Here is a 23,577-nt window from a genome sequence, read left to right as displayed (position 1 = left end):
TCTTGTCTTTTTTAGCCTGTGCTTAATTTAAAGGACCTTGGATTATCTGAATTGAAAATTGGACAGATTGATAAACTGGTAGAAAATTTACTTCCTGGATTTTATAAAGACAAAAGAGTTTCTTCCTGTTGGCATACATCTCATATCTCGGCACAGTCCTTTTTTGAAAATAAATATGGTATGTTAGTTTTTATCATTTCTAACTAAAATAATGATATAATAGCTGGAGTGTATTAGCTTTTACTATAGGCCAGTTCTTTTTTTGAGTTTTTAAAAAATTTATAACTTTTGTTACTGCTATAATTTAGATTTATAGAAAAATATTGAAGTCCAGAGAATTTATGTGTACTCCTTTGTTTCCTGTAGTATTGACCTCAGGGTTTGTTCTCGCTTTGCAAGCCTTCTACCACTGAGCTGCATCCTCTCCGTGGGATTGAATCTTTAACCTTACATGTGCTAGGGAAGTGCTCTACTAGTGAGCTACACACACACACACACACACATACACACACACCCGCCAGAGTTTTGGCAAGTTATCCAGGCTGGCCTTGTTCATTCTGTAGCCCTAGCAGATCTTGAAATTATGGTCTTCTTGCCTCAACCTTCTCAATAGCTGGGATTATATATATAGGCCTGGGCTACATGTGATTTTTTTTTTTTTTATGTCACTAAACTAGATAGTAGTAGAGCCTTTAGTTGTTTTTCAAAACAGGCTATGTCTATGTAGCCCTGGGTGTCCTAGAACTTACTTTGTAGACCACACTGGCCTCGAATTCAGATCTGCCTGCCTCTGCCTAACTTAAAGCCTTCTTAAAATATCAAAATACCTGTTTCATATTGATGGAAGATTATGTTCTAAATATCAGTTTAAACTATAGGAGTCCAAGAATAAAAGATTAAAAGAATGAAAGAGTGAGAACAAAGTGTAATTACTTAAGGTTTGAGTGCTCAGACTAGGACATAGATGTCCTAAAGTGTTTGGCCCATAGTACATCTTCAAAAGAACAGATTTTTATTTTAATGTCTTTGTACTTTTATTCTCATGTTTTTCTAATCTGCATTTTCACAGTTTAAAATTCTTCATACTATGAGGCACTTGTTTTACTTGGGCTCACAGAGATATTAGGAATGAGTTTCTTAGTTGGATACTTACCTAGGAATTTTTTAAAAAATACCTTGCAAACAAATAGTAATCATCACTGAGGAGTTGGGCCTGAGAACGTAGTGCAGTGATACTGTAAGGTGGCAAGCCTGGCTATTGAAGGAACCTTTTTCATGCTTTGCAACTTTTTGCTTTTGTTTTGGTTTTTGAGACAGGATCTCCTTATGTAGCCCCGCCTGTCCTGGAAGTCACTATGTAGACCAGGCTGGCCTTGAATTCAGAGTTCCACCTGCCTCTATCTCTAGAGCTTTGGTATTAAAGGTACTCACCAACATACCTAGCTTTACTCTAGATACTTTAAGTCTTATTAGAAGTTGTATTTGCACTGTTCTACGACATCAATAGAGCTTTCAAATGGTCCCTAAGCAATAGCAGCTCTTTATTACAATATTATTGTAATAAAAGAGGCTGTTTTATATCTGCTGATTTTAATTTAGTTTCATGGGCAGATATCATATTCCAGAGAGAAATAGTAATCTCACCATATGTGATAGTGAAAGGAGGAACTGTGAACTATAAAGAACTTATGTTAAGGCTGGGCGGTGGTGGTACACGCCTGTAATCCCAGCACTCTGGGAGGCAGAGGCAGGCGGATTTCTGAGTTTGAGGCCAGCCTGGTCTACAGAGTGAGTTCCAGGACAGCCAGGACTACACAGAGAAACCCTGTCTCGACAAAAACCAAATCCAAAAACCAAAAAAAAAAAAAAAAAAAGAAGTTATGTTAATGCATCAGATGTCTTTTTAAAAGTAAAGGTGTACTATGGACAAATACCATGTGAAACTCATGTATTGTGATTTTTTTTTTTTTTTTTTTAGTACTTATAATCATTTTATACAACTTTTATGTGTTTCTGCGTTTTCCTTGACAATTAGACTATAACCTTGCAATTTCCTTCCAGGTCACTTAGATATGTTCAGTACATTACGTTCCTCTAGCTTGTACAGGCAACATCCAAAAACTCTTCGAAGCATTTGTTCAGATCTTCAATATTTTCCAGGTACAAAACAACTGCATTTATTTTGAAAAAAAAAAGTTATATTCAATACGACTTGTTTTTGTTAGTGATGGTAATTGAAATACCTATTCCTTGTATAGTAGACTTAAAATATTGGAATTATTCATTTGGTTAGTTCTGTATTTTTAGATGGCGAGGTTTCACTATGATAGACTGCTGGGAACTTGTCTTCCTCAGCCTCTTATATGTTAGACGTTACAGGCATGTGCCACCATGTTTAGCTTTCTTTATAAACTTTGGAGGAAAAAAAGTATTTATTTTATATGTGTGTATGCTCCACCTGCATGTATGTCTGTGTACCATGTGTGTCTGGTTTTCTGTGAGGCCAGAATACAGCCTCAGAACTCTTGAAACTCTGCGAGCCACCATATGGGTATTTGGACTTGAACCCGGGTCCTCTGGAAGAGTAGTCTGTGCTGCTTAGCCCTTTGTCTCGTCCTCTTTGTAATCTCTGAGCTGCAAAATAATAATAGAAGCCAAGCTGTGTGAGTGCTAAGTACCAAGGAAAATCAGACCTGGGAAACTAAGCTAGTCCTGTTTTAAAATAATTGACTAAGCATATTTGTTTACTTCCCTCACTGGAGAACATCAGAATGTTTTCATTAACATCCCAGAAATATGAGGAGTTTAAATAAAGCTGTAAAGTAGGTGATACCATATTGATAGCATTGTTTGCTACTTTCAAGCAGTTTAGGATAGAGCAGTGGCTCTCAACCTAGGGGTTGAATGATTTTTTCCTGGGTTGAATATTAGATATCCTGTATATCAGGTATATACATTATAATTCATAATAATAGCAAAATTATACTGAATGAAATGGATTTATGGTTGGGGGCGGTTACCACATGAGGAGCTATATTAACGGGTCTCAGCAATTGGAAGGTTGAGAACCACTGGGGTAGTAGTGTCACAAATTATGTGAATGATTTTATTTCTAGAACTTAGGGAAAATGCCAAACTTGGAATCACTAAGGATGGGCTTTGGAATTTGTCCTAGTATGGCTTTTGTTGCTGAGATAAAACACTGGCCAAGAGCAACTTGGAGAGGAAACAGTTTATTCGTCTCACAGGTCCTAATCACATCCATCACTGAGGGGAGTCAGAGCAGAAGCAAGGACTAAAGCAGAGGCCGTGGAGAAGTTCCATGGTTTCTTAGCTTTTTCTTTCATGCAACTTGGTATCACTTGCCCAGTGGGGTTAGAATCCTATGTGGGCTGGACCCTCCCACATTATTCACTAAGACTCGCCTCCAGGCCAGTCTTATGAAGGCATTTCCTTATTTGAGGTTCTTTATTTCCGAGTGAGCCTAGTTTATGCCACATTTATAAAGTAACTAGAACAGGATCGTAGATGCAGTAAACACTTGAAAGATTGCCAGGAATGGGCCAATCATAGAGCAAATGTAGGAATTAACTTTTAGGCTACAGTTAGCAGCAAACACCTTTCCTTATAGGCACTGTATTTGTATATGTATTTGGGGCATTCTGTTTTTCAAGAGCTCTGGTTTGAGCCCTAATGCCAAAGAAGAAAGGCAAGCTTACTTTGGTTTTGAATTGTGTATATACTTGTCTTCATTCACATAATTCATGATTTATAGTTTCAGTACATTATTGCTTTGTAATAGAAATGGGAGCCATCTATGATGATACACATCTATAATCTCAGCACTAGAGAGGCAATGCAGGACCAACCTGAGCTATATAAGCAAGACTGTATTAAGATGAAAAGTACTGGATACTAGGACTCTCCACATTTGAGGAAGAGTACTTATAGCATGAAAAACAAGGAACCAAATTCAGCCAAGTGCAATAATCCTCTGAAGAAATGAATGGCTACTGTGGAAGACAGAAGGATAATTAAGACATATGTATGTATGTTAAGAATTTATGGAATTCTGAAGTCAGGTTGATTATCAAACAGTAGAGCTAAAATATAATATGATGGCTAAAAGAATACCTGAGTACTGAGGATTTCAGTCAGTTTGCAAGTACTATCTCATGGCTGGGGAAGTCAGTACTGAGATTAGACCTTGAAGCCCCATATGAAAAATCTTCATAGAAAATCCTTTTAGGAAGTAGTTTTTTATATCACAATTTAAACTTAATTTCACTTTTTTCACTTTTAGGAATTTAGTTTTCATATGCTGAAAAAGCATGAAAATATGTGGTATTATGTATTACATATATGTATTATGTTTGGCAATGAAATGGTTGGGGAGCTGGAATTAGAGCTTGGTGTAGAGCATGTTTAGGATGCTTGAGCTGTGACTTTGCAAAAAGCAAACAAAAATGCAGCACTTTCTGAACAGTCTTAGTGCAAATTAAGAAATTATAAATGACCATTAACCTGAATGTACTCTGTTGAATTCTGAAATATTTCCATGGAGTTGAGAAAACTGTCTAGACTCTTTTGTTTTCTACCATGTCTCACTGTGTAGCCCAGGGAGCTTCATGGTCTTCTTGAGCTCATGGTTTTCTTGTCTTACTTATCTCCTTGGGACGGTAGGAACTTGTTAGCTTACTCCACTTAGAATGTTTTTTTACAGGAAGAGTGTGTGTGTAGCTTTGTGTGTGCTCTTGGCATTAGAAAGGTTAGACGATTGTATCTCCAACCTAGCAAATAAGTAAAAGAATAAATATGTGTGTACAGGCATTTACGAGTAGTTACAGATGGTGGCTCACAACCATCTGTAATGAAAAAAAAAAGAGTAGGTACAGAATTATTAAGAATGATTACTTTGGGAAATTGGTTTTAAATGTAAGAAATTACTATTTAGTTTGCTTTTTTTGGGTACTAGAAACAACTATCAAAGAATATTTAAAGTTAATTGTTTATATTTAATCAATTTCAATAATTTACCTTTTTTTGTAAAGTTTCACAATTTGCTACTTTCTTGTTTTCTAAGTTATATTATAAATCGTCTTTTTACTTTTTTCCTGTCAATATGAAATAAAATGTTCAAAGTTGATGGAAAAATGTAAAGCATATGGAAATGTCAACAGAATTAACTGTTTCTAGAACTTAAATACTAATTAGGATGTATACTTATGGGTCAGACTTTACACTTGATCATTTTCCTGTGTTATAGCCGCAAAGTAACTAGCACTGTTTTGTTTAGTTTTCATACAGTCTCGGGGTTTCAAAACTTTGAAATCAAGGACACGACGTTTGCAGTCTACCTCTGAAAGATTAGCAGAAGCACAGAATATAGCACCATCATTTGTGAAGGTAATTACTTCTTTGTGATTTAGAAAGTAATAACTTTCAACTATTTAGACCAAAATCACCATTTTTTCCAGTTGATGGAGCCCCATCCCCTTTCTCTGATGATTAATTAATTGTGCCTATAAATCCTTAAACATAATTCTCTTCTTTATTCTTGAGAATTTCATACTTGTATTAATGTATGAAATGTAATACATGATACGGTCGGTTGTTTTTTTTTTTTTTGTTTTTGTTTGTTTGTTTGTTTGTTTGTTTGTTTGTTTTCTTGAGACAGGGTTTCTCTGTGTAGCCCTGGCTGTCCTGGAACTCACTCTGTAGACCAGGCTGGCCTCAACTCAGAAATCCACCTCCCTCTGTCTCCCAAGTGCTGGGATTACAGGCGTGTGCCACCACCGCCCAACTATAATACATGAAATATGCTATCTACCTCCTATTCTTTACTTCAGCTTCCTGTATGTTTTCCCCTCAGCATGTCTGCCTCCCATTTTCATATCTTTAACGTTAAAAAAATTTTTTTTTATATTATAATCTATTTAGTCCAGTTGGTGCTGCTCATATATATGCATCTGTTTGGGGCTATTCACTGGAGCATAGGAATTCTACCAGTGGCCATATCCTTAAGAAAAGCTACTTAGTAAGTGGTGGTCCTGGAAATTCTTTACTACATCTATGTCAGAATTTTGGTTGGCTTCATTTTGTGAAGGTAATCTCTGTTGCTGTGAGTTCATGAAGATTATAACTGTATTTTAACCAGAAGACAGTATTCACAGCATTCCTTCCTGTGTGATAGCTCTTAAATTCTTCCTGCCTCTTCCTCCATATTCCCTGAGTCTTCTTGGAGAGGGATATTTGATATAGATGTTGTGTTTAGGGCTGAACACTCTTTTTCTTATTCTTAGTACTTGTACTAGTTTCATATCTCTTTATTGGCTGCTGCATAGTGCAGAAAGAAGTGGTCTGATCAAGGTTGAAAGCAGGCCAGGCCTATGTTTATAAACAAAAATTTAGAAGGCACTTGTATGTATCACCTGTTGGCAAAAATATAAATAGCAGATTTTACCTAGTATTTGACCTTTCCAGCCATGGGCTTTTTGATTGGGGTTACAATACCAGGCATGGAATTCCCTTCAGTGGAAGAGTGTACACTCTTCTTAGAAAGAGGTTAGGTACCTCAGTAGTAGTTGTGCCTTTACTGTACCAGTAGGCTTTTCTTGCTTGGCTGGTTAGTATTGGAGTGTGCAGGGTGTGAAGCTGGTTAAGATCACTGATAGTTTTCTCTCTCAGCAACTTGCATTGCACCCTTCAACACTATGAAAGCTAGCACGCAGGGAGGAAGGTTCTCATTTAGTTTGATATTGATTTTCTGTGAACTGTGACCAACGTGTGGTTCTTCAGCAACTGAGGTTTACTGTGTAGGTTTGGTGGGTAACAAGGATAATGGCAGTAGCCTGTGTTGTTTTGATGATCCCTAGGGTCTCCCTGACCAACGACATGTAGAGAGGTTTCTCATTCCTTTTATTGTGACTTAATTGCTTATATATTTTGAGAACCACATTGTCTATTTGTACAGGATAATTCCATTTGAACTATGTTTTAAGTTGTGTTTTGAAATTAGCATACTATTGGTTTATATAATATTCTTGTCTATGTCCTTAGTTTTGGTTAACCCTCATCTGCCTGCCCATATCTGCTTACTAAGCCTTAACTTCTCCTCTCCTTTCTCCCCTTTTTGCATTTCACAGTGTTCTTTTGTACCTTCACATATCTTTAAATTTGGGGTGTGAGATGCAGCTTTCTATATACTTATACTTTGTCTTTGTGTTCGTTCTCCTTCCATCTCCAGGTTTCCCCCATACCCATTAAAGCCTTTCTGCTGCCAGAATTCCACCTCCCTCTTTTTAGCTACTTCCTTAAGGTGTGGATGTTGTTGTTCTCCATCTCCCTTTCTCCCAAAAGGTCACTGTCTAGTTTCTTGGCTTTCCACTTAGGCTCCAAGTTAAATACACAAAACAAAATATTTGTAGCTAGAATCTACATGTAAGAGAGATCATGGCATTTGTTTATCTGGGCCTGTTACCTTAGTATAGTCTTTTCCTATTTCATACATTTACCTACATATCTCTCTGTCCCTCCACTCCTTTCTCTTTCTCTCTGAGACATGGTTTTTCTACATAGTCCTGAATATCCTGGAATTTACTATATAGACTAGGCTGGCCTCAAACTCAGAAGAGATTCATCTGCCTCTTCCTAAGTGCTGGGATTAAAGGTGTGCAGCATCATGACCAACCCGAATTTTCTTATTCCTCTGTTACCATGTAGGTTGATTCTACTTCCTTATTATTAAAAGTAGAATAGTAATGTGTATGTCTCTGTAGTAGCATAGAAAGTCCATAGAAAGTATGCCCATGGTATAGCTTAGCTATGTGGCTGTTCTAGTTTCAGTTTTCGGTAAGTCTCTAGATTGAGCCACTCCCAGAGTGGCTGTACTAGTTTTACACTTTGACCAACAGTGTATAAGGGTTCCCTTCCCATACACCCACACCAGCATTTGTTTTTAATCTCTGTTTCTCAAATCTCAAAGTAGTTTTAATTTTCCTTTTCTTGAAGGCTGGGTAGCTGAACACTTTCTAAAGTGTTTATTAGCCATTTATATATCCCTAGAGAACTTCCTGTACAGTTCCATTGCCCAGTTTTTAGCTGGATGCTTATTTTCTTGATGGTTAGTATTTTGCATTCTTTTGTATGTTCTAGACACTAACTCTGTCACATGAATTGCTGGTAGGTCTCTCCTACTCTGTGGCCTTTGTCTTCACTTGCTTGATAGTCTCCTTTGCTGCACTGAAACGGATTCTATTGTTTGTTATTCTTACTTCCTGTGCTACTGAAGTTTATTCAGAACCGTGATATTTCTGCTGATAAATGGAAGCATTATTCCTCATTTCTTTCTCAAAGTTTCAGGGGATTAGGTCTTCAAGTTCTTGATCCATTTGGGCTTGAATTTTGTTAAGGGTTAGAAATAGGAATTGTTTGTTTTTTGGAGTCCAGATTTCCCAGTACTGTTTGTTGAAAGGGTTGTCCTTTCTTCAGTGTACAGACATAAGTATCTGTGGTGGGGAAGTGGTAGTCCTAGGGATTGAACCTAGGCATTATAGATTCTAGTCAGGTGATCTGCCGCTGATCGACACCACTAATCTGACATGCGTGTCTTTTTGTTGTGTGTGTCTTGTTGTTTTGAACAGGCCCGGCTGTTCTAAACCTCGCTATGTAGCCGAGTTTGGCCTCGTTCTGCTTCAGGTTCTTAAAGCTAGAATTACAAGTGTGAGCCACTTTGCCCAGCTAACATTTTTTAACTTTCCTTTCATCTTTGTTGTACTGCCATTCATATACAAGTATAACATTTTATTGCCTGGATTACTGGAGTGAGTACTCATTTAACCCTGTTTTTCTACTCTTGCTCCTTTTAGTCTTGTCTCCAAACTTGTATCATCATTGCTTCTCATTAAGTGCATTATTCCGCTTTATTACCCAACACAGCCTCACATAACAGAGTGTTTTATTATACTTTATTACCATTTTTCTGTTCTCATCTTGAATATTGTCATTAGATACCTTTATTCTCTTCTTGGTATTACAGTTCACCAGATTATTTATTGTTTTTGGACATTATTTCACATTGTTCTTTCAAATTGTTTGCTGATGATGTCTGTTTCCTGTGTATACATTTTGTGTGTGTGTGTTTGAGAGTGTGTGTGTGTGAGAGTGTGTGTGTGTGAGAGAGAGAGAGAGAAAGAGAGAGAGAGAGAGAAAGAGAAAGACAGAGAGAGAGAGAGAGAGAGTGTGAGTTTTCTCCAGCCTAGGCTGGCCTTGACCTCAGTCCATCCTCTTAAGTTCTAAGTTTACAGACCTGTGACGTGATGCCTTTAGGTATATGACTTTTAGTGGGGTGGGGGGCAAGGAAGTTGGAGAGATGGCTTCATATAGCACACGACTCTTTCCGTACCTGAGGGTTACCTTTAGCTTCCACTTCTCATGCTTAGACCTCTCATGTTCTGGCATTCTTACTTGTGCTTACCAAGTCTAGTTTATGTGGTGCTGTGGATCAACCTGAAGGCCTCATGTATGCTCAGCAAACACTGTTAGCTTATCCCTATCTCCAACCTTCTGCATGTGGTTTTGATATCCCATTCTCTTGATGTTTTGGTTACAAGCCTTGCCTTTAATAGCTGAGCCATTTAGCCCCAGGGTCCCATTCTCCATAAGAGATTCTGCTTTCCATAGCTAACAGTATTGCCATACCTATTGCTTCTAGCAGAGTATCAAAATTATTTGTAAAGTATGCCTGTTTGTTTAACTTTGTCCAGTAGACTGAAAATCTCCAGACACTGCTTTCTTTCTTTGTATCTTTCTGACACTCTTTTATTTTCTTACATTTTTAGGGGTTTCTTTTGCGGGACAGAGGAACAGATCTTGAGAGTTTGGACAAACTTATGAAAACTAAAAACATACCTGAAGCTCACCAAGATGCATTTAAGACTGGCTTTGCAGAGGGCTTTCTCAAAGCTCAAGCTCTTACACAGAAGACCAATGGTATGACGAATAGGAAGGGCAGTTGAAAGATTCTTAGTCCTCTGCTTGAAGTGCTGCAAAAACCTTCCTCCGTTTTCAAACAGTTATCAGAGTGTGGGTGTGTGTGATGTGAGTGAAGGTGGGCTGCTTGCGCCACAGCACACATGTGGAGATCCCATGACTGACTTTGTTGTGCCACAGCACACATGTGGAGATCCCATGGCTTTGTTGTGCCACAGCACACATGTGGAGATCCCATGGCTTTGTTGTGCCACAACACACGTGTGGAGATCCCATGGCTTTGTTGTGCCACAGCACACATGTAGAGATCCCATGGCTTTGTTGTGCCACAGCACACATGTGGAGATCCCATGGCTTTGTTGTGCCACAGCACACGTGTGGAGATCCCATGGCTTTGTTGTGCCACAGCACACATGTAGAGATCCCATGGCTTTGTTGTGCCACAGCACACATGTGGAGATCCCATGGCTTTGTTGTGCCACAGCACACGTGTGGAGATCCCATGGCTTTGTTGTGCCACAGCACACATGTGGAGATCCCATGGCTTTGTTGTGCCACAGCACACATGTAGAGATCCCATGGCTTTGTTGTGCCACAGCACACATGTGGAGATCCCATGGCTTTGTTGTGCCACAGCACACATGTAGAGATCCCATGGCTTTGTTGTGCCACAGCACACATGTGGAGATCCCATGGCTTTGTTGTGCCACAGCACACATGTGGAGATCCCATGGCTTTGTTGTGCCACAGCACACATGTAGAGATCCCATGGCTTTGTTGTGCCACAGCACACATGTGGAGATCCCATGGCTTTGTTGTGCCACAGCACACATGTGGAGATCCCATGGCTTTGTTGTGCCACAGCACACATGTGGAGATCCCATGGCTTTGTTGTGCCACAACACACGTGTGGAGATCCCATGGCTTTGTTGTGCCACAGCACACATGTAGAGATCCCATGGCTTTGTTGTGCCACAGCACACATGTGGAGATCCCATGGCTTTGTTGTGCCACAGCACACGTGTGGAGATCCCATGGCTTTGTTGTGCCACAGCACACATGTAGAGATCCCATGGCTTTGTTGTGCCACAGCACACATGTGGAGATCCCATGGCTTTGTTGTGCCACAGCACACGTGTGGAGATCCCATGGCTTTGTTGTGCCACAGCACACATGTGGAGATCCCATGGCTTTGTTGTGCCACAGCACACATGTAGAGATCCCATGGCTTTGTTGTGCCACAGCACACATGTGGAGATCCCATGGCTTTGTTGTGCCACAGCACACATGTAGAGATCCCATGGCTTTGTTGTGCCACAGCACACATGTGGAGATCCCATGGCTTTGTTGTGCCACAGCACACATGTGGAGATCCCATGGCTTTGTTGTGCCACAGCACACATGTAGAGATCCCATGGCTTTGTTGTGCCACAGCACACATGTGGAGATCCCATGGCTTTGTTGTGCCACAGCACACATGTGGAGATCCCATGGCTTTGTTGTGCCACAGCACACATGTGGAGATCCCATGGCTTTGTTGTGCCACAGCACACATGTGGAGATCCCATGGCTTTGGATGTCAGTTCTGTCTTTCTGCTTTCTTTCCTTCTTCTATGGATTCTAGCATTCAAACTCAGGTTGCAAGTCTTGTACGGCAAGCTTTTATCTGCCGAACAATCTCATTGTCCTATAGAAACTTAAGAAAATCAGTCTCAATATTGGTCATGATCCATAATAAAACTTAAGATTGCTTAAGCTGTGTGGGAATGGAAATAATAAAGGGTAGAAATTGTGCCTTGATAAATACAAGGTTCTTAGAGAGTGTCATCGTAGCCATCTACCTTTGATAAAGGTAATGATATGCATTAGGAAAAAAGATAACTACATCAACTAGTGATGCTGGGAGAGATGGATAGCCACGTGTAGATTAATGACATTAGATCCTTTTCTTTCACTTTATGTAAAAATTAAAATGGAGGGAAAACCTTACTGTAAGACGCAAAACTCAAACTTCCAGAATAAAGCACAAGTATAACACTTTAATATACAAACATAGGAAAGGATTTCCCAAGATGGACTCCAGCAGTTCAAGAAAGAATTGTAAAAGGTGATAAGTGGGAATATATGAAATTCAAAAGCTTGCACACAGCCAAAGGAATCAGGAAAGTAAAATAACAGTTTCTATAATAGAAGAAAAAACTTTGTCAACCTGATGAGATCAATGTCTAGAATCTATGAATAATTGTTCAATTTTTACTCACCATAAAACTTAGTCATCAGATCAGTAAATGGTTAAATGAATATAGTTTTCAAAAGAGAACTACAAATGGCTAGTAAGTGTATGAAAAAAGTTCTGACTTCCTCAGCCATCGAGGAAATTCAAATTCCAACTTCTGAGATTATCTCCAGCCAGAATGGCTGTCACTAAGTAAATAACCACTGGTCATAGTAATAGAGGGACCTTTACACACTGCTGATGGCAGGATACCTGGAGGAGGCCTGAGGAAGATGAACATGAAGATTCCCCAGGGTACTGAATATAGTCCTGCTATATTTAACATTTTGAGATTGTAAACAAAGGAATCGTAAGCATGGCATAGAGATGTTTCTTTGTTTTTACTTAGCTGTAGGGACAGTAGCCAAGATACTAGAGCCAGCCCAAATACCCATCAACACATGAATGTATGAAAATTTAGTATTTATATATAATGGGATTTTATTCAGCCATACCAAAAGTTTGAAATGCCATTTGCAGGAAAATAGATGGAATTGGGTTTTATCTTTATAAAAGCCAGATTCTGATAAATGTTGTATGTTTATTTTTATGCAGAATTTGTGTGAGGATTTGTGCACATGCATGCATTTTTATGCTAAGCTGGAGGGACAGGACCTTAAAGGTAGCAGGGGGGACAAAAATTGCAGTATTTTTGCGTGCAGAATTGAAGGTGAACTATATGAGATACATATATATGAATAATATGAAAGAAGGACAACTGTTATAAGGAAGGAAGGAAGGAAGGAAGGTGACAGCAAAGAGAACACACACACACACACACACAGAAATACAATAAAAACCTTAGTCTGTGTGCTAACTGAAGATTATCTCATACCAAGATTAAGCTGTCATATAAATTATATCAGATAAAACTGTACGAATACTGAATACTGGTTTTCTTGCTAACAAATTTACTGCATAAATGCATGTTAGTTGGTGATCAGGGCAAAGCGGGTGGTAAAAATGCACTTTCAACTTTTCTGTAAACATAAACTTTCAAAACAATTTGTTGTTTTTCTGAGGATTCAATCTAGGGCTTCAGGCATGATAAACAAACATTCTACTAGTGAGAATATTCTCATCTTCAGGTCTTAATGTAATGCATCAAATTCAAAAAAAAGTAGTAACTAATTCTTGGCCACAAAGGTGTTATGTTTTCATTGATGTCATTTAATTCAAGGCCTTTTCCTCTTTCAGATTCCTTAAGGCGAACTCGTCTGATCCTCTTTGTTTTGCTCCTGTTTGGCATTTATGGACTCTTAAAAAATCCATTTTTATCTGGTAAAGACTTTCATATATCTGAATTCATTTATTTCCTCCTTAAGCATCTGGCTTTTATATTCTTTACAGTTGTAACAAATATTTTACTATTGTACCAAAATTTTCTTTTGTTGAACTTAGGGTTATGGTTAATGGGGAAGAATATTTGAAAAGTAAGGTCCATTTAGTTTGACTTAAAAAACGTTAGTGTAACATTTTGTCTAAGCTGGGTTTAAAGTAATATTTTCAAAACTCTATTTCTATGGCTAGTTATATCAGAATAATAAGTTATTAAATGAATACTTTTAAAAGTTAAAACTATCATAGTTTTAAAAAATGACGACTCCTAACCATGCTTTCCTGAATGAACAAACCAGCTAAATAGTAATCTTGTTAAGTTTAGCTATTTAGTGATGACCTTCTGCATAGTTCAGCATAAGACTTAGCTCCCATACTTTGACGAGTAGTAATCCTTCAGCTCAGTTCTTGGTTTTAAAAACTTATTATGAATGAGGAACCATCCTCTGTGACCCTCAAGCCTGCTTATACCTAACTATTCAACTAGCTACTTAACAATATCCCCTGAAGAATTAAGACCTAAAATCACTTTGGAGATGGTTTATTCAGTCTGGCTAATAATGTGTAAAATGGGGTATAGAGAGTTTTTAAAACACTTCCTGCTTTTAAGGCCTTAGAAATCAAAAGAACGTAGACACGTGGAGTTTACTACTACAGGGTTATCCGAGGGAGGAGCAACAACAGTGAACCAGAAGAATAACATTAAACAGCAGGAAAGAGTGCAAAGTCTGGGAGCAGTGCACAGAGACATGCGGATATCTGTGAGTTCGAGGCCTGCAGTTCCAGAACAGCCAGGGCTACACAGAGAAACTCTGTTCCAAACAAACAATAAACAAACACAAAACAAAACAAAAAAAAAAACAAAAGCAAAGTCCAAAGACTTTTGACCAGTGAGATCAGATATTTCCACCATGAAAATCAAAATCAATGATACCTACTTCCAAACCTGGTTTTATACATATCTGGTAGCAGAGTTCCATGGTAGACACATTTAATCTCAGCAAGAGAAAGGTATATATTTAAGTTGAAGGGTATCTTGATTTGTATAGCAGTTCTATGCCAGCCAGAACTATATAGTGACGTCCTGTCTCCAAAAACAAAAACAAAGTTCACAAAACAAAGAACAGTAATAAGGTTTATTTTGGTTTGTGTACCAGAGGATTAAAGTCCATAATAGCAGCGATGGCATGGTAGCTGGAGATGAGCGGGAAGGTGGCTGATCACGTTTTCAGTCATGCAGAAAGCAGAGTGAACTGGACATGGGATAAGGCTAGGAACTCTCAAAGCCTATACTTCCACCAGGAAGGCTTCTTGTCCTAAAGGTTCCATAACCTCCCTAAAAAGTACCACCAGTCAAGACCAAGTGTTCACATACCTGTGTCTGCTTCAGTGGTCTATTCGAGCCATCCCAGCCCTTAGTTCCCAGAAGGTACCAGTTAGCTCTGCATGGCTTAGATATGGATCACTGAAAGAGCTCTGTGCTCTAGAGTTCAGATGTGTATTTTGAGGTAATAGTTGGGCCTTGGGCTTAGAGAGACAGCCTTTGTCAACAAATATATTAGTTATTCTTCTCATTGCTGAAACAAAATGTCTGACAAAAGCAGCTCTAGAAAGGGATTATTTTGGCTCTCCCTACTAGGATACAATTACTGCAGCAGCTTGGGGTAGCTGGTTACATGATAGCTTCAGTCAGGAATCAGAGAAAAGTGAAATGCTGGTGTTTAGTTCACATCCTTTTCATTCAGGTAGGGACCCTCACCTTCATTTAGATTGCTCTCCCCATCTCAATCCAATTTAGAAGCTCTCTTGTAGGCATGCCGAGAAGTTTCTCACCTAGATCCTATCAAATGGACAGTGATAAACATCATAGTGTTGAAGTCCTTGTTAGGTGTTCTAGTTTCTGTCATTGTAGTTTTCTATTGCTGTGATAAAACACCTGAATAACTTGGGGTGGAAAGAGTTTATCTACCTTTTACTTCCATGTTACAGTCCATCATTGAGGGAAGGTAAGGCAGTGTACAGCCGTTTTTACACAGATTTGGACTACCTACCTGCCTAGTGATGGTACTACCAAGACTTTGATATCAAATATCCTTACATATTTTCTTCCTCTTAGTGCGCTTCCGAACAACTACAGGACTTGATTCTGCAGTAGACCCTGTCCAGATGAAAAATGTCACTTTTGAACACGTTAAAGGGGTAAGATTTTTTTTTTTTTTTTTTTTTTTTTTTTTTTTGGCTTCCTTTGTATTTTGTCTGACTCTGCATTAGGCTTCCATCCAGTTATACCAAGCTGCTCTGAACTTTTCTTGCAATTGAAGCTATGAGCCCTGTTTGAATTACAGAAGGTGATAACTTAGGAAAAGATTGATATGGTTGATATTTAAAATTTGAATCATTAATATGGATCTGGGACCTACTAGTCTGAGTTCTGCAGTCAAGCATAAATTGAATTTTGGGGGCTAGAGAGATGCTGTAGTAGTTAAGAGCACATATTGGTCTTGAGAAGATCTAAGTTCAGTTCTAGCTACCTACAGGTAGCTCACAACTGCTTATAAATTCAGTTCCAGGGAATCCCACTCATCTTCTGGCCTCCGTGAACACATCAGCATGCACATACTCTATACAGGCACACATAAATATTAAAAAATACAGCACATCATTTATTATTTAGTTATTTATTATTTATTTATATTTTTCAAGATGCTTTTTGTATGTAACAGCCCTGACTATCCTGGAACTCACTCTGTAGACTAGCCTAGCCTCAAACTCACAAAGATCCACCTGCCTAACTCCAAGTGCTAGGGTTATAGGCATGTGCCACCATGCCTGGCGATAAAGTAAATCTTTAAAAAATTGACTTCTTGTTGAAGATGTTTTGGTTGGAGTATATTAGTTTCTGGCTACAGTGGGAATGAGGCAATGTGTGAATATAGAACCAGAGACAGGCCGACGACTAAACCATATAATTGACAGACAAATTCTGTCTGACAAAATTTAAATTGATATAAGCAAAGAAACTTGGTAGAATTTACCATAATAGGTTTGCTCTTACACAGTTTTGCCACATCTTCAAAAGCTTACATAACAATCATTTCTTGCCCAGAATTTTGAGTCTGCCTATACATGTACATATATAGCGCTGCTTCCAAATTGTAAGAACTGTTTAGAACATTATTATCTTGATGTTCTTAACCCTACCTCACCCAGTAGCTTTTCTGTTGCTCAACTAGAGATATTTTTGTCACAGAGTAGGGGCAGATGTTTATTTTGAGAAGTAATGGTATCTCATGTCTCTTGCTTCATTCTTAGAACTTAAAATTGCCTTTTACCCATTATTTTAAGTAGATATATTTTAGTCTATCACTATGCAGTGTTCTTGGGTTTTTTTTTTTTTTAAGTGTTCTTTTTAAGTAACTCATTCAGGTCTTTTTGAAATTCAACATATTTGCTTAAACGTACATAAATAATAAATTTCAAGAAGGAGCATATGTTTTTCATCAGTTCTCAGCTTAACAAAGAACATTAGACCCCCACAGCCTCCCAGAAGCTTCTTCCATTACTTTCTCTGTCAATGATAGGAGAGTCACCCTTCTGTCAGATACTTCACTTCACTTCTACTTTCCCATCCTAATAGCTGCGGTATACATAGAATGTCCTGTTTTGTACCTTCCTTTGTTCAACATGATGTTCTTGGTTGGGATCTGGCCATGCTGGTTGGAGTTGTAGTTTATGTATCCTGATTATACAGTTTGTATTATGTGGCTGTCAGAATACACTCTTTATTCTAACTAACTAGACATTTTGGTTGTTTGTAGTTTAGGATTCTAATATTGTGAGCATGTGCTCCATGCATTTTGGTGAACATGGGTCCATTCTCCTGAGGCTAGGAATGGCTAGACCTTTATTTTTACGTATTATCATTACAAAAATTTTAGTAAAATACTTCCTGTCTCTTAATATTTTCTAGAAATAATTTGGGGAAATTTTCTAGAAATGTAATCAAGACCTAAACAATTTAGATTTTCAGATTATCCTTGGTCTGTAAACTGTGATTTCCCTCATAGTTTCAGTTTGAGCCTGACCACTGTATTTGACTTGTTTCTCCTATTGAGTAAAGGTGAGAGGGTCAAAAAACTTTTGTTGGCATAATAAGGATGCAGTGTAATTTGAAATAAGGATTGGGAGAAAAACCTTTAGTGTTTTAAAATTTTTCACTGAAAATAGCCAATTTCACTCAAATATACATTAAGTATATGATTACCAAGAAGGAAGCTTTGATAATCTAGCCATTATTTGATTATTTGGTAAATTGTACTGTTTAAGGTGGAGGAAGCCAAACAAGAATTGCAGGAAGTGGTTGAATTCTTGAAAAATCCACAGAAGTTTACTGTGCTAGGAGGTAAACTTCCCAAAGGTAAGAGAGTCTCTTTTTATCATGATTTGGTGTAAAACATAAAATAGCATATTATTATAAGTTTTATTTGATCATATTATAGCTGATTGAAATTCAGTTCCTAAGTTTTGTTTTTAAAAATATGTGCTTATTCTACACATAAAGTTTTATAACTTATTTTTAATAAGGCATAATGCTTCTTTTAGTACTTGGCTGTATATTTACCAAAAAGGATTTTTTAATTAAAAATAAAATTACAGTTTATGTTTTGCGTATGTGTCTGCTTACCCTGTGTATGTCAGATGCTGGCAGAGGGAGGAAGAGAGCGTCAGAGTTTCCTAGGACTAGAGTTACACACGTTGTGAATTGCTACGTGGGTGCTGGGAATTGAACCTGGTTTGTCTAGAAGAGAATCTAGTGGTCTTAAATACTGAGCCATCTCTCTAACCTTACATAAAGATATTTTTTCTATAGCATTTGTGTAGTTAAAACTAGTACTTTTACATGGATATAAAATTGCTAACTTCATGTTTATACACAAAATTCATCATTTGTTCTAGTCTCAATCTATGCAGTGTCACCCCCATCAGGGTTAGGCATGAATCCAGGGTCACACTAAGCACGGATGTTTTTGATCTTCGTTTTGTTTTGTTTTGTTTTTGATTTGTTTTTTTTTTTGAGACAGGGTTTCTCTGTGTAACCCTGGCTGTCCTGGAACTCACTCTGTAGACCAGGCTGGCCTCAAACTCAGAAATCTGCCTGCCTCTGCCTCCCAAGTACTGGGACTAAAGGCGTGCGCCACCACTGCCCGGCTATATATATATATATATAAGAATAGAATATTAAGAATAATTTTGAAGATTTTTGTTAAGTGAAACTATGGAAATTGTACTCATGATCTTTGTAATTATGAAGACAAAATGGTAATTATTTTTAGCATGTGTACTTTTATGCAAAGATTTATATGATTTTCTACTAAAAATAGCTCTCTAACCCAGGTTTTGTCCTTCAGTCAAATTGTTACTTAGAATAAATTTGTAGGGGATAGGTGGGTCTAGATCTCTGTTTAGTGGTTATCCAGTATGTATAAAGCCCAAGATTTGATCCCTACCATGGTAGAAACTGAGCCTGTAAACCCAGCATGTGGGAGATGAAGCAGAAATTTGAGGTAAGCCTGAAAAATAGACAAATGGGACAGATTTCTATGAATAGAATTTCTATGTTAAAAGGTTATAATTTGCTTTTGTTTGTTGTCTTTAAAGGTTTGTCTCAGGCTTGTAGTTTTAGAAGTTTCAATCCACAATCCCGACCCATCATTGAGGGTCTAGGTGAGGCTAAGTAAGCTTTACAATGCATGGTAGCACAAAGCTCATCTTACAGTAGAGGGCGGAGTGGCTAGGGCGGCTCTGTCCTGGACACAGGACCCTTCAAAGGCATGCCTTTGTATGTGGCTGAGGATAAAAGACACAGTCTACCCTTTGAAGGCACAACTGTGCGTGTGGCACAGGATTGGAGATAAAATCTACCCTTCAACAACTCACCCCTTCTCACTAGGCTCTGTCTCTTTAAGTTTTGACAGTCTTAGAGCAGTAGCTTAGGCAGACCTTTAACAGGCAGTTATTTGGTAGCTGTTTCCACTGGAAGCATGTCGCTAGGAGTTCTACAGAGAAAATAGAAGAATGTTCCCAAAACTTATCCCAGTTAGGGATACAGTGCTATAATATAGAGAGAATATTTAAAACTGTAGTTTTACTTAATTTCTAATAAAGCATTTTATAAATTTATGGAAAACTTTTGAGATACACACTAAGATATATTAAGTCAGTATTGATAAGCAACTTAGGCCAGTTAGGTGTCACTAAAGCATGGTAATGCTAGTGTGACCTTCATGCTGCTTTTTAGCTTGTCTATGCTTTTTTTTAAATGTTAAAATGCAACATCACTACAGCTTGGTTGCTTTTTAATGTAAATTATAAAAGTTATATACAAATTAGGGATTGCTTTTTTTCAACTTACTGTGGGAAAACCTTACTGTTACAAAAACTTAAATATTTGCGAAACCTTGGAATAATAGCATTTAACATCTATGTATTATCAATGTAGATAAATATTTGACATTTTGTTAAATATGTTTCTGTGTTTGCCTATATGCATTCATGTGTATTTCATTTCTTCCTTGAACATATGAAAGCTGTAGATATCAACTATGTGTCACCTACAAGTAAAGATGCTGCCCCAATCTTATCTAACTCAGCCCAAATTAGCATTATTTGTTTAATATTGGCTTTTCTTATTTTGTTTTCTTTTTCAGTCTATACCATGTTTCTAGAAAATATTTTTTTAAAGTCTTTTATGGAAGTAATTTATCAAGATTCTTCCATTTAAATTTGGTTGCTTATTTTTTATTGTGAGTGATTCTGTATTCCTTTGTCTTAGTACATTTTTCTTGTCATTTTTCTTGTCTTGTTTGTTGATGTGTGAATTTTACACACACACAGACCACAGACACACACACACAAACACAAACACACACACACACACACAGTTTGTTTGAGATAGACTCTTACTCTGTTCCCCCCTTACTGGCCTGAAACTAACTGTATAAACCCGGTTGGCTCTGAGATCTATTTGCTTCTGTCTCCCTAGTGCTGGGATTAAAGGTGTGTGGAACCTCTCTTTGCTGTGAATATTTAAATGGTACAAGAAAATTAGTTATAGAGAAAATTTTAAAGTGAAACATCATCAGAAACTTGTTTCTGTTTTTTTTCCCCCATGTTTGGCCATATTGAACATTTTTGTCATTTCTGTTATAGCAATTAATATTTGTGTTAGAGGTTCTTATTGAGAGATTTAAAAAGTAATGACTCATTCTTGTCTCTTTTTCTTCTAGGAATTCTTTTAGTTGGGCCACCAGGAACAGGGAAGACACTTCTTGCCCGAGCTGTGGCAGGAGAAGCTGATGTTCCTTTTTATTATGCGTCTGGATCAGAATTCGATGAGATGTTTGTTGGTGTAGGAGCCAGCAGGATCAGAAATCTTTTTAGTATGTTTGGTGTATATTTTAGACTCTATGTTAGAGTAACAGTAATGTTTTATTTACCCTTTCCTTGATAATTGGCTTTAGTTTCAGGTAACTTAATGGAACTGTATGCTTTATTTATAAACAATTTTACTGTGTACATGTGAAGTATGTGCAGTCAGTTTTCTTCTACCTTTTTTAAAAGGGTTCAGGAATTAAAACTCAAGCCCATTTTCTACTGAGCCATCTCACAGGCCGTGCATTCTTCCCTAAAGTAGGCTAAGCAATCATGCGACCCGGGAAATGTGCTGGGTAAAGTTAGGGGACTGTTGGTGTTGAAAAACTCTTGAGTTTTTGGTTTTTCATTTATTTATCGATTTCATAGCAAACAATTAATATTTATAGCTTCAATTCTGATTATATTACATTTGTACAAATAGGAAGAGTGAAAAACAGTTCTTAAATTTGACTGTGATAGTTTTACAGGTTCAAAAGGTGTTGATTTCTTTCAAGTTATTTGAATATTTTTTGTTTTCTTAGGAGAAGCAAAAGCAAATGCGCCTTGTGTTATATTCATTGATGAATTAGATTCTGTTGGTGGGAAGAGAATTGAATCTCCAATGCATCCATATTCAAGGCAGACTATCAATCAACTTCTTGCTGAAATGGATGGGTAATTGAGTCTTTTAAATATGATGAAATATTTTGAAAATTAGCATTTATACTATTTTAACCACAATTTAGAGTAACAGGTACCTCTCATTATTTGATATTTACAAACATGGTTTTATGTAAATTCTTTTCATGGAAGATTTGGTAAAATTGTATAGATATTAAATGTTATATATGTTTAGGTAACAGTCAAATGTGAGAAGTCAGATTTATCTTTCAATACTGTTTCCCCTACTAATTGATGCATCAGCTCCTCATTCATTTATTCATTCATTGTACTTATAAGTGGAAAACTGATTCTAGTTCAAACTGGTCTTTTAAAGAAAGATATGGCGTGTAAGTATAGCTCAATGGTGAATCTTTTGCCGCTAGTATATGTGAGTTCCTGAATTAGGTCCCCAGCACTGACTTGTATACTCCTCTCCCAACACACATCAGGGATAACACACTGGTTTCTATATAGTTGATGACTGAAACAGAATAAATATTGCCTTGAATAAATGATCTTAATATCAGTATGAGACCTTTTGACTAAATAAAACTCTTTTACCACATAATTTGAATTGATAAAGCTAAAAATAATTTTCTAAAATTTAAAGAGGAACTGGGCTTTTTATGACAGTTTGTTTTCCTAAGTAACAGATAGTTTGTGATTTATGTAACCGTTGGTTTATTATCAGCTAAGGTTAGCAATGAGCAGTTTTGTATATAGGTATTATTACTTGTAAGTCATACTTCAGTTTTCAGTGAAATGGTACTTTTTCTCTCTCTCTTCTCTAGTTTCAAACCCAATGAAGGAGTAATCATTATAGGTGCCACAAATTTCCCAGAGGCATTAGATAAGTAAGTATGAAAAGAAAAGTTCTGTGAAGAATATGTGCTACAACATTGCACTAAGAGAAGCCCCCCACAAAATAACTTGCAGGGTTCCATTCATAAAATATTCAAAATATGCAAATCCAGAGATAGGTAGTGACTGCTAAAGGCTTGGAGAACATGACCTAATTACCAGTGGACGTATTCTCTTTTTTAAAAAAATTTTTTATTGGATATATTCTTTATTACATTTCAAATGTTAGCCCCTTTCCCAGCTCCCCCCTCCCACCCACACCCCTGTTCCGGGTAGTGCCCCCTATCCCATCCTCTCCCTACTTTCTATGAGGGTGTTCCTCCACCTACCCCCTCCCACCTCCCCACCCTTGAATCTCCTACAATGGGGCATCTATTGAGCCTTCATAGGACCAAAGAACTTTCCTCCCATTGATACCTGACAAGGCAATCCTCTGCTACATATGCAGCTGGAGCCAAGTGTACCCCTTGGATGATAGTTTAGTCCCTAGGAGCTTTGGGGGAGGGTGGTTCTAGTTGGTTGATGTTGTTCTTCCTATGAGGTTGCAAACCCCTTCAGCTCCTTCAGTCCTTTCTCTAATTCCTCCACTGGGGACCCCACGCTTAGTCCAACAGTTGGCTGTGAGCATCTGCCTCTGTATTTGTAAGGCTTTGGTAGAGCCTCTCGGGAGACAGCCATATCAGGCTCCTTTCAGCAAGTATTTCTTGGCATCCATAATAGTGCTGGAGTTTGGTGACTGTATCTGGGATGAATCCCCAGGTGGGGTGGTCTCAGGATGGCCTTTCCTTCAATCTCTGCTCTACACTTTGTCTCCATATTTGCTCCTGTGAATATTTTGTTCCCCTTCTCAGAAGAACCAAAGACACTTTGGTCTTCATTCTTTTTGAGCTTCATGTGGTCTGTGGATTGTGTCTTGGGTATTTAGAGCTTTAGGGTTAATATCCACTGCCAGTGAGTGCATACCATATGTGCTTTTTTGTGATTGGGTTATACCTCACTCAGGATTATATTTTCTAGTTCATCCATTTGCCTAAGAA

General features: G+C 37.7%; 1 protein-coding gene across 1 annotated transcript in view; it reads left to right on the top strand.

Moving 5' to 3' along the window:
* Positions 1 to 23,577, top strand: part of Yme1l1 (YME1 like 1 ATPase) — a 39,165-nt gene that overhangs the window by 5,454 nt on the left and 10,134 nt on the right. Inside the window, exons 3-12 of the mRNA XM_052156976.1 lie at positions 16 to 178; positions 2,062 to 2,160; positions 5,297 to 5,406; positions 9,840 to 9,990; positions 13,463 to 13,546; positions 15,720 to 15,802; positions 17,930 to 18,020; positions 20,890 to 21,042; positions 21,559 to 21,691; positions 22,471 to 22,533. Of these exons, the coding sequence (XP_052012936.1) occupies positions 16 to 178; positions 2,062 to 2,160; positions 5,297 to 5,406; positions 9,840 to 9,990; positions 13,463 to 13,546; positions 15,720 to 15,802; positions 17,930 to 18,020; positions 20,890 to 21,042; positions 21,559 to 21,691; positions 22,471 to 22,533 (1,130 nt within the window). The remainder of the gene's footprint in view (positions 1 to 15; positions 179 to 2,061; positions 2,161 to 5,296; positions 5,407 to 9,839; positions 9,991 to 13,462; positions 13,547 to 15,719; positions 15,803 to 17,929; positions 18,021 to 20,889; positions 21,043 to 21,558; positions 21,692 to 22,470; positions 22,534 to 23,577) is intronic.

The sequence above is a fragment of the Apodemus sylvaticus genome, chromosome 14 (assembly GCF_947179515.1).
Source record: "Apodemus sylvaticus chromosome 14, mApoSyl1.1, whole genome shotgun sequence".
In the NCBI taxonomy this organism is placed as follows: Eukaryota; Metazoa; Chordata; class Mammalia; order Rodentia; family Muridae; genus Apodemus; species Apodemus sylvaticus.
This window is presented reverse-complemented; position numbering and strand designations above follow the sequence as displayed.